Source organism: Carassius gibelio, chromosome B9 (assembly GCF_023724105.1).
Source record: "Carassius gibelio isolate Cgi1373 ecotype wild population from Czech Republic chromosome B9, carGib1.2-hapl.c, whole genome shotgun sequence".
Classification (NCBI taxonomy): domain Eukaryota; kingdom Metazoa; phylum Chordata; class Actinopteri; order Cypriniformes; family Cyprinidae; genus Carassius; species Carassius gibelio.
Window position 1 is genome coordinate 28900468 of NC_068404.1, and position 11122 is coordinate 28911589.

At 37.5% G+C, this 11122-nt stretch overlaps 1 protein-coding gene across 2 annotated transcripts; it reads right to left on the minus strand.

Annotated features, from left to right (window-relative positions):
- Window positions 1-988: 988 nt before the first annotated feature.
- On the minus strand, window positions 989-9155 carry LOC127964297 (SLIT and NTRK-like protein 5). 2 transcript variants are annotated; one of them, XM_052564419.1, is made up of 2 exons: window positions 9042-9155; window positions 989-5275 (listed from the first exon to the last, which is right to left on the minus strand). In XM_052564419.1, exon 2 carries the CDS (start codon window positions 5233-5235, stop codon window positions 2668-2670), a length of 2568 nt encoding a protein of 855 aa, XP_052420379.1. In that variant the 5' UTR covers window positions 5236-5275; window positions 9042-9155; the 3' UTR covers window positions 989-2667. The 2 variants fall into 2 exon arrangements, with proteins under 2 accessions (XP_052420379.1, XP_052420378.1); XM_052564418.1 differs by having other exon boundaries at window positions 8973-9129.
- Window positions 9156-11122: the final 1967 nt, after the last annotated feature.

Consider the following 11122-nt stretch of genomic DNA (forward strand, 5'->3'; position numbering starts at 1 on the left):
TCATACTGCTGTAGTTCGGGATCAGTGAGATTTTTAATGTTCTCTTCTGCTCATCAGCACGGCATTTATTTGATCCAAAATAAAGGGTGAAAACAGTGAAAAAATATTTCGATTTAAAATATCTGTTTTCTATGTGAATACGATGTAAAATATTATTTATTTCTGTGATGCACGGCTGTATTTTCAGCATCATTCCTCCAGTCTTCAGTGTCACATGATCTTCAGAAATCATGAAAATATGATGATTTACTGCTCAAGAAACATTTCTGATTATTATCAATGTTGAAAACAGTTGAGCTGCTTCGTACATATATTTTATTTTTCAGGATTGCCAGAAAAATAGAAAGTAAATAAAAAAAATAGGATTTATTTAAAATACAAAATCTAACAACATAGGTCTTTCCTATCATGTTTTAGCAATTTTACCTATCCTTAAAATCCTTAAAATAAATAAATAAGTAAATAAATAAATGCTCTTTTTTTTTAAACTGTGCTTTAAAAATCCTAAAAAAAAAGAATTACAGGTTTAAAAAAAATATGACATGGCACTGTTTTGAAAATTGATAATAAATCAGCACGTTAAAATGATTTCTGAAGGAAAAGTGGATTATCGGCTGATGAAAATTCAGCCTTGCATCACAGAAATCAATTGCATTTCAACATATATTCACATGGAAAACAGCTATTTTAAATTGGAATAATATTGCACAATATAAAAAAGAAAACAAGTAGAAGATGCTAAAAACTTTTAAATCTTACTGTTCACAAACTTGTAAATGGCAGTGTATACTTTATATCGCGATGTGTTCAAGACAAAATTTCAGTGCAAAAACTGACCGTCTAGCTTGGACTTATTTTTTTTTTTATGGTTGAAGCAAACATCCATATGGTATCTGTTTATTATTATGAGATTAAATATAGGAACCTCTGCTCCAAATATAATGGATATTGCAATGTGTTGAAGACAAAATCAGTACAAAAACCGAGATACTTTGTTTAGTCTGTAATTCATTGGGTTTGCACATGTAAACACAGAAATGACACAATATGATAGTCATGACAGTGACTTATAAATCCATAAAATAATTGCTATTTTCAGTCAAAATCCTGTACAGACTGCTGTTTTTGCATAACAACCTCTCCAGACCGCCTCAAGCCCTGCATGAAATTTTCATTGGCATTTGCTGAATAACAAACCCTTGTGTAAAAAGAGGCTCGGGCTGTTGTTTCCTTCACTGAGTCACACATCAGAAAACTGAAGGAAAATAGGGAGGGGGAAGGGTTTTTTGGCTTTACACACTTTCCCTGTAGTGGTCTTGTCTTCTCCCATGCATGACCGCTCTCATGGCGCTTCTTATTAGACAACGTGGGTGGACAAATGCCACCAACATTTAAAGGGAGTTTACAATATTGCACAGCCACTGTGAGCTGTAGGCTGAAGGGTATATACTGTACATTTTGTGCTTTGACTGCATATGCATTTTAGATAATGTACACAAACTCAGAAATTTGCAAAAGGAACAAAAAAATTGTTTCCCCAGCATTGCTAATTAATAAAGTAGTTGGTTTGCCTGCCAGGACTGTCGATATAAATGTTAGCAAATATTCTTCTTGATATAATTTAACCAATGCAAAAAAAGTGCAAAGATCTGCAGAATCGATAGAGAAGTAGACTGGTAAGAATGTGCACATGAACACAACGAAACAGATTGTCCCTTTCATCAAAAGTGAGGAAAAGCCTTGATATAAATGTGAACGGTCACAACATCTTTAAGACAAGTGTCACTTTTATATTCACACATAGAGATCATTCACGGACCTCAGAATGCATTAGAGTAGACAGATGATACAGAAGTATAAAAGAAGGTCGTATTTATCTTTCCGTTGCATGATATGTATGAGAATATGGTGCGAATCTCACAAAAAAAAAAAAGTTTTGCATTAGAAATATACAGCATATATATATATAGTATATATAAAATTTTATAGTTTTAACAACATATAATCATTGCTATTAATAGTGTTTATCGTCTGTATGATTACGTCATTATCTGAATTTTACCGTACATTTCTGCCATGTGTACATCACATACAACTAAATGTAGTGTAGAAACGTAATTCTCCGGAAAGCTGCTTTGCAATGATTAGCATCGTGAAAAGTGCTATACAAATAAACTTGAATTGAATCGAATTATATAATTTGCTTAACTGTCCTGAAAAATGTCACAATGCAAAAGAAAATTAATAAATAAATTAAAAATAATAGTAATACCTAGGCTTCATTTTCTTTGTGGAAAATCTTATAAATTATAAATATGGTGTATAGATAATGTGTTAAATCATTTCTTCCAAATCTGTGAGAATTAGATTTATTTATTATTATTATTATTTATTTATTTTATTTATCTTTTTTAACAAAATGAAAGTGGAAATTGGGAAAGATTTGCTTAATTGTCCATCAAAATGTCACAAATAAAATTAATAAATAAATTATAGTAATAATTAGGCTTTGTTTTCTTTTTGCAAAATAATAATAAAATGCACCGTTATAAATATAAAATGATATTTAATTGAAAATATAAAAACAATTATATTTTTAATTTTGAAGTGCAATCATATTTTAGTGAGATTCACCTATCTCTCAGATCCATATCCAAAATCCATATTTCAGAACTGTGTGAAGGTCGCCCTTTTCTCATGAACCTCCAAATAGTCCGGTTCGAAATGAAGCTTGGCTTTCAGTTCCCAGTATTCGCTTCTGTTGGGCTCTATGTAGACGGTGGTTGGTGTCGAGCAGTACACCATGGTCTGCTCTACTCTTTCCGGATTCAAGTATTGATGTCTCGCATCAAAGTCCGGCGTGCAGTGAGCTGATGCATGTGTGCCATGCTTACATGCTAAATTACCCCTGTAAGAGGCCTGCTGGTCCCTAGCCAAGATATCTCGGTAAAAGTAGTTGTCGTCCAACAGAGGAGAGTGTCTGTTGAGCGTGTCTGGAGTGCCAGCGCTGAACTCTGAGCTTATCGCGTTGCTCCCGACGTCTTCATCCAAATTGGATGCCAGAACTCTATTGAGTTCTTCGAAGTCTCTGTAACTCTCGATTGCGCTTCCCTCACTATAGGGGCCGTTTTTCGCAGCGCCTTCTGTTGTGGGTGGGATGTATTCGTAGACGTTACCCGCCGATGTTCTAGACTTCGCTCTATCGGTGTAAACTGCATTGAAAGAGCTCGCATTGGTGGTTACCGAAGCTAGGCGTTCAGACTTTTTACGCCGCTTCATTATGACCGCAAACAATCCAGCGGCGACGAACACGGATAATATAAAAAGGAGCAACAAACCGAGTATAAGAACAGAAAGGGGAACCGCGGGATGTTGCGTGTCATAATCCAAGGCTGTTTCTAAAGTGATGGTGCTACCAGGAAAGGATTCCTCCGAAGGCGGCACGATGGAAGATTGCACGTTTGAGCTTTCCGGGCAGAGATGAGACGCGTGAACGTATCGCAAATCCTCTCCTGAGAGACTCAGTGGAGATTCGCAAATGACGCTGTTCACCACTGTACCAGTGCTGAGCTGCTCCAACCAGTTTTTCATCTCCACCGCGATGCACGAGCAATCCCAAGGGTTCTCGAAGAGATTGATCTGCACGAGCGACGAAAGGTCTTCAAGGACGCCGCCGACCGGAAGAGTTCGTAAGTGGTTACTGCGCAGATTCAATCGAGCCAGACTTAATCCATCGAAGATGCCTAGTGGTAGTGTCTTGAGGAGGTTGTTGTTGAGAAACAGTAATTGAAGGTTGGGCACCTGCTGGAAGGCGCCAACCGCGATCTCTCGAATAACGTTATACTCCAAATACAAAAACTGCAAGCTTTGTAAACCGTAGAACATATCCTCGGTGAGCCGCTCGATTAAGTTGCCATTTAAGTAAAGCCTTCTTAAGTGTATAAGCTGGCCGAATGTCTTATCGTGAATGATGGCTATTCGGTTGTTGCCTAAATGGAGCAAATCCAATCCGGTTGCACCATTGAAGTCCGAACTGCACACCGAAGAGATGTAGTTTCCGGTTAAATACATCTTTTTTGGATTGTACGGCTTGGGATCTAGATCCGAGATGCTTTCGATTTTCCGCTCTTGGCAGTTAACGTTCAACCCGAGGTCTGAGATTTGGAGATTGCACGTGCATGCGTTGGGACAGTCTAGAGGAACCGGAGATTTGGTTTGGTAGGCCAACATCGGCCCGTAATTCTGCGGCTTGCTTGAAGACGAGCGCGAAGTGGGTTTAACGCGAAGTTTTCCTGATAAACGGCTGCTTTTTGTGGCACGCAAGATAGTCGAGGATGCAAATCCCGCCGTGAACGTCGCTGACGTGGTTTTGTAGAGGATCTCGCTGCTGTGAGCCGGTTCTGCGCGCATTTCGTATTCGGCGATGGCTCTGCGGGGACAAAGCTCTTGCTTTGAGATTTCGTCAAGGTCTCGTCCGTGCAATCGGAAGGGAGTCTCGCAAACCACATCTCCGACCAAAGCGGTGTAAGATATGCTTTCAAGCCAGGCTTTAAGCGCAATTAATTCGCAAGAACAATTCCACTGGTTTTCTTCAAGCTGTAACTCCACAATGTGACTCAGGTGCTCCAGAAGGCCGATATAGGGAAGCACTTTGAGTTGATTGCCTCTCAGGTCGAGATGAGTTAAAGGAACATACTGAAAGATGTTGTTCGGCAGAGTGGATAGTAAATTGTCATTGAGGATGAGCACCTCTAAGTGACGTAAATTGCTTAGGGCTTTCGCTTCAATGTGGCTAATATAATTATAGTCAATCTGTAGGTACTCCAAGCTTTCAAGTCCGAGGAACGTGTCGTCCTTTAGTGCCTCGATTTTGTTATTGTTTAGATGCAGTCGCTTTAATCCCTGGAGCCCGTTAAAAGCCCCACCTTCGATTTCGGATATATCGTTGTTGCCTAGATGTAAGATGGTGAGTCCTTCATACTGAACGAAATCGTCGAGGGAGACTTTCTTTAACAGATTCCCTGTGAGCAGAAGATGATAAGCAGTGAAGTGTAAAGGTGTTACCTCTGACAGATTGTTAATTCCTCTGTTTTCACAGCTGGCTGTAAAAATCCCGTCTCTATCTTCGCAGACGCACAGGCCTGTACATATATCCCCATAAATGTCTAACATCTCAATTAAGGTGAAAAACTTGGCAAAAGAGAGTATGGCCAATATCCACATATGCATGTTCATGACGATTGATGGCGGTTGAGAAGATATTGTGTGCTGTCATCTGAAAAGAGAAAAATTATATGTTAATTCATGAATAATATCAACTCAGCATGTTAAACCTAAGCACAAAATAAATATATAAGCATGCATAATATCGAAATTATGAAGTGAGGAGAAATCTTGTAAAATTCTTGCTAATCAATTGGGACGGATGCATTGCAAAACATATTTTCTTCTTGTTTTCCAGTACAAATATAATTCTTAATTAAGATACATTTACTTGAGAAGCAAAATGACTTTAGGTATCGAGTCTTGTTTTCTTAAACATGCATCACAATTAAGTGTTTCTTGCTTAAAACAAGAAGAAATCTGGCAATGGAGCGAGGACAATAAATTAAGATTATTTTTATTGTCCAAAAGCAGATTTTTTCTTTGTCTTGTTAAAACAAGACTTAATATATTAAAATACGACTCTAAATGCACTGAAATTCAATAAATATTTAGAAACCAGTTAGCTTATATCATATTAAGACTTGTTGCATATTGTTGGGTCTGTGCAGTTCATTTAAATGCATTTCAGTGTTTGATTTTAGGAACATTTTCCTTTGCGTTTCTTTACAAAAAGCATTGTCGCCACTTGAAGAACGATGTAGGACCTGAAGCAGGACCAGCTGAGAGACACTGTACTGAACAGCATCTAGATGTGTCTATCTCATATTGCTGAAGACACGCAGTGGGATCAAATATAACTGTAGGCTAACTGCTGCCAGCTGTACATATACTAAAGCCAAAACAAGCGATATGCATGTTGACATCTGTGTTACATGAGACAAAAGCCACTGCTTCAGTGCTACAGTTCTGACTCAGTAAGGAGCAGACCATCCACTTGTATTTCAATGAATATGAAGAAATTGCAACACACTTGCAGTATGGTAGCTTTAGTCCCACCTTACAGGTAAAAGGGTTAATCATTTAATATAAGCATTGCCTAGGCTATTTATGTAGGCACAGTGGCGGCTCCAGAAAATTTTGATTGGGGGGGCAATGGGGGGGGTCCTGGTCTTTTCAAGGGGGGTCTCATGAAAACCAACAAAAAATACACTGGACATGGCTAATAACTGCATATTACTGCTACTAAACAACAAAAACACCTTTGCAATGTAAACAAATGACAGGCTATATATTCGTTATTCATATCCTTCACACTGCACTTTCATGTCAGGTATATTATGCATTTTTATTGACATTGATATTTTTACATTTATTTACAGTGAGATATTATTGAGTTTACAGGCTAAAGTGGTCTTGCTGTTGTAAACACTGTTGCTTTTGTAGAAAAAATATTTGCATCACATTTAAAATATAATTATATTTTAATTCATTTCTGAATTGTTTTTATTTTTATAATGATAATTCAGAGAATGAGAAAATCTGAATAAGCCTTACCAGTGTTGTGATAATTATTTTTACGTGTTAAAAATAAATAAGTACTGTAATATAATAAAAGTTTATTCAAATAACATAAAAAAAGACCAGACCCCTCGATGCATGTGAAACTTTTCTCCCTCAAACAGCACGCTAGTGTTACTTCTACACTACAGCAAAGAGTATAGAAGTTAAGTTTGACTACAGGCTACACACTGCAATATAAACAGCGTATCTGCATGTTCTCACATCACATCGTTCTTGTAAAATAATAATAAGTAAATAAACACCAAAATCACTTCGCTGAGAATGAAACACCACTAACCAGCTGCCACGATGTTGAAAATATCCTCTAGCAATTAAAAAATGCGCGTGCAGCATGAGGAATCTTCCTGGTTGGATGAGGTCGTAGTCAGGTGAACGGTCATCATGTTGGTCATTTTATTTACGGCTAAATTATTATTAATAAATTGTACTAATATTATGATTGGGCGTGGGCAGGCATTCACAAAAGTTTATGTTATTACAAAAAAAAAAAAAGAGGAAATTTTGCTTTGACAAAAGGGCACTTAAGGGGCAAAGGAGCAGGTGCTCAAGTGAACCGGTTCTTTCGGACAATTCGATCAAATAAACCAGCTGAAAAAAAAAAATGGTTCACCGGTTCTTTTGCGCTCGATGTAATGCCGTCATTGGCGATGATTGCCCTTCATTCAAGCCTTTGGTTTACCCGCGCTTATAACACTAGCACAGAATCAGTTCAGAATCAATCACCAAAAGAATCAGTTCGGTTCAGATGCGCTCTGTGTCAGTCTGCTTCACACTGAATCACGCATGCGCAGTTATCATCAGCTCATCTGTTCTCGAATCGGACGCGTCCGACAGAAACGGTTCTCGGTTCAGTGTATGAATAAATGTCGAAATAATTATTATTTATTATTGTTCTGCGTAGTTTGAAGAGAAACATTTTTGGATCTTTATCCCTAATATGTATATTTTTTAATCAGGAAGAGGCTGGGGGGTCAAATGGGGGGTCAAGGCATTTTTTGGCAGGGTCTTGAGACCCCCCAAGACCCCCCCTGGCGCCGCCGGTGTGTAGGCATATGCTTGAATGTGCACATAGTGAACTAATGGTGCATTCAAGTCATGTCGGAAAGATTGTTTTTTATGAACTGAATGAGAGAATGTTTATGAGAGAATGTCTTAATTAAAATGAGTTCTGGTCTGGGGGTCTGCTGGTGATAACACGGTTGATGCAGTGGATCACACATATGATGCAATGGATCACGTATATGTAGCTGACAGTAAAAAAACATAAAAAAAATTAAAAAAAAGTTGCATGTACAAAATATGATTATTGTACAATTACAATGCACTTTTTTTCATCAGTTCATATGAGGTAAAATACCTAGCTGTATTTTTTTGGTTAAAAAAAAATCAATAATGGCCATCTTGCTAAAGAAGAAGTGATGTAAGTGCACTTTACGTCATAATTACGACTTCGCCACACGTAAATATGAACTTTGCAGTAGGACTTGAAGGCACCAATTCATATAGCCTAGCTAAGTTTGATCCTCACACTAATTACGCCATCTTTGACTCAAAATTTTAAGAACGATAATTAGTCAAATCAAAAACAAACAAACAAAAACATCGGTCGGAATATCGACATGCATAGAGTTAAATTAGAACGAACGCAAAATAGAGGATGCAACGTTAGTTATTTAGAGCAAAATAATTGCATTATCTATTTATTTCATATGGCTAATAACCTATCAGTCTACTAACGTTGCATTACTAAAGCAACTGACTAATGTTTTAGCTGCAAGTAAAATAATACAATAACCTGGCGCGGATCAATATTTCATTTTTAGCTGTTTAACTCAGCATGTTAATACACAGCCAGCGGGTCGTTATCACAAAACAAACCTCTTCATGGTGACATAGAGTCCTGTCGGGGTTTATTTTGCAGTAATGAATGACTGCATTATCGCATTGTTGACATCTAGCCACTATGAGCTACAATAACGAGACTGATAGCTGGGGAAAAGTTGAACGACGTTAAACGCCTTCCCTCTCGCGCGCGCACGAGGATGACAGATTCACTTGCTTGCTTGTGATTTTCATTTGCATATTTTCCTGTCCGAGGGTTATTCTTTCTGTCTGACAAACAGCAAGACATCACGCTATGCCACTGATGCACGCGCTCTAATCTCGAACAGCACCGAGTTTGCCAATAACTTCTCCGTCGCCACGTATTGCAATCGATCGATATCAAACAATAAGTAGCCTAAAGACTATTCCCAAAGAGTCAATGCAAATGTTGTTCATCTTACCCGCGTGCACCGCAGAGAAAAGCGCGCATCTCATCTGGAAATGTGTGTTTGCGTTGATGCTGTATTTACATTTTAATTCGGTTCCCGGATCCCAGTGAATGCGGTGATGCTCGTCAGGCAACCATTTCTCTGACTAACACGACGATGACTCGGAAATCGCAACAGCTACATCCCACAAATGTGGGAGGGGGGAGAACACAACACTGGTTTATGATGATCATGATGATGAATTAAAATGAATCACATTTATTAAATCAAACACTGTTATGCAAGGGTCAGAGAGAGAAAAATGACCACTGCAGTGGCCTTAAAAGTATTTGGACACTTGAGTCATACTTATGGATTGTCATTGCATTAAATCAGGGCTTTCCAGACCCCAGGGACCTCATATGTAAATTATGCTATCATTAAAATATATACTATAAGTTATTTGATGTTCATGCAAGTTGATATAAATGTAATTAACCGTTTAAATTATGCAAGTTTTGCATATCTGGCATTAGACTGCAAAGCCAGTGTAATTTATATTTAAAGACAGACAGCACATGCATGCTTTTTCAAGCAAAGCTTAAGTGTGAAATAATTAAACAAGACACCTGGGCTGTATATGACACCTGCTGAGAACTGACTTTGTACACACACTTTAACAATCAGATTAGAGTAAAAAGAGTAAAGAGAGTTCAGCCAAAAATGAAAATTTGCTGAAAATGCGCTCAGCCCCAAGACTTTCAATATTAATTTGAGTTTGTTTCTTCATCAGATTTGTAGAAATGTAGCATTGCATCAGTGTCTCATCAATGGATGCTCTGCAGTGAATGGGTGCCGTCAGAATGAGAGTCTGATAAAAACATCACAATAATCCACAGCACTCCAGTCCATCAGTTAACATCTGGAGAAGACAGAAGCTGTGTGTTTGTAAGAAAAAATCAAGACATTTAAAAAGTGAAAAAGAAGTCTGGTCTGAATCAGGAGAGAAATCTGCTCAGATCAAGCAACTTTTACGGTCGAGAACAGCGCTAAACAAATATGAGGCTGAATCTAGATTTGGAGATGGAGGAAACATTATTATGTTTTAGCATATTTTATTTTAAAGTTAAAATGTCTTAATTATAAATTTGTTTCTTACAAACATGCATCTTTTCTCTTCTCCAGATGTTCACTGATGGACTGGAGTGCTGTGGATTATTGTGATGTTTTTATCAGACTCTCATTCTGACGGCACCCATTCACTGCAGAGCATCCATTGATGAGACACTGATGCAATGCTACATTTCTCCATATCTGATGAAGAAACAAACTCAGCTTAATCTTGGATGGCCCGAGGCTGTATGAATGCTATACTGAATTCTTGTTATGCATTGTGCAGTGATGCAGCATTTACTCAATCATGCGCAAAAGGGTAAAATGGTGATAGTGTGCTCCGTATGTAATAAAACTACACATTAACACTTCTCTGATGCATCTGTAATTAAGAGCCATTTATATTTTCTGTCCATTATATTAAGCAGATGCAACTAATACAGAAACTGCTTCATATTCATATCACACATTCATATCACTGTGCACAGCATGAAATATGCCGTTTCCCTGCGTGGGGTTATGATTTCAACTAGATGTAGACTAGAGTCTCAGGGAATGAGGCTTTTTCATAGTGGTTGACTGATATGGATTTTTTAATGCTTGTGGCGATATCTAGAAGCACTAGTTCATTTTGTTTTATGTGCTTTTCGGAGGAGGGTTTATCTGAAACAGATTAGAGCACAATGATAGACTGCAATGAAAAATAAAAAGTAATGGTGTCTCCAAAAAATGGTTGAAAAAATGTCCCTAAAAAAAACTGCAGTAAATGTGTGTTAAAGGAAGTATCATGTCACTGACAACTGGAGTAATGATGCTGAAATTTCAGATTTACATCACAGGAATAAATTACATTTTATAATATATTACAGTAGAAAACAGTTGTTTTGAATTCTAATAATTTACTGTATTTTTGATTAAATAAATGCAGCCTTAAGAGACTAAAAAACACTGAAAATTGTAATTATTCCAAACGTTTGACCGGTAGAGTGTAAATCCTGATGATTTAATTTTAAATAAAGCAAAATGCACAGGTTTACATGCGACTAAGTAACTCAAAGAAAACTCTCTTT

Excerpts from the sequence above, each read along its gene's own strand:
- LOC127964297 (XM_052564419.1), bottom strand. The coding sequence starts at position 5,235 with ATGAACATGCATATGTGGATATTGGCCATACTCTCTTTTGCCAAGTTT.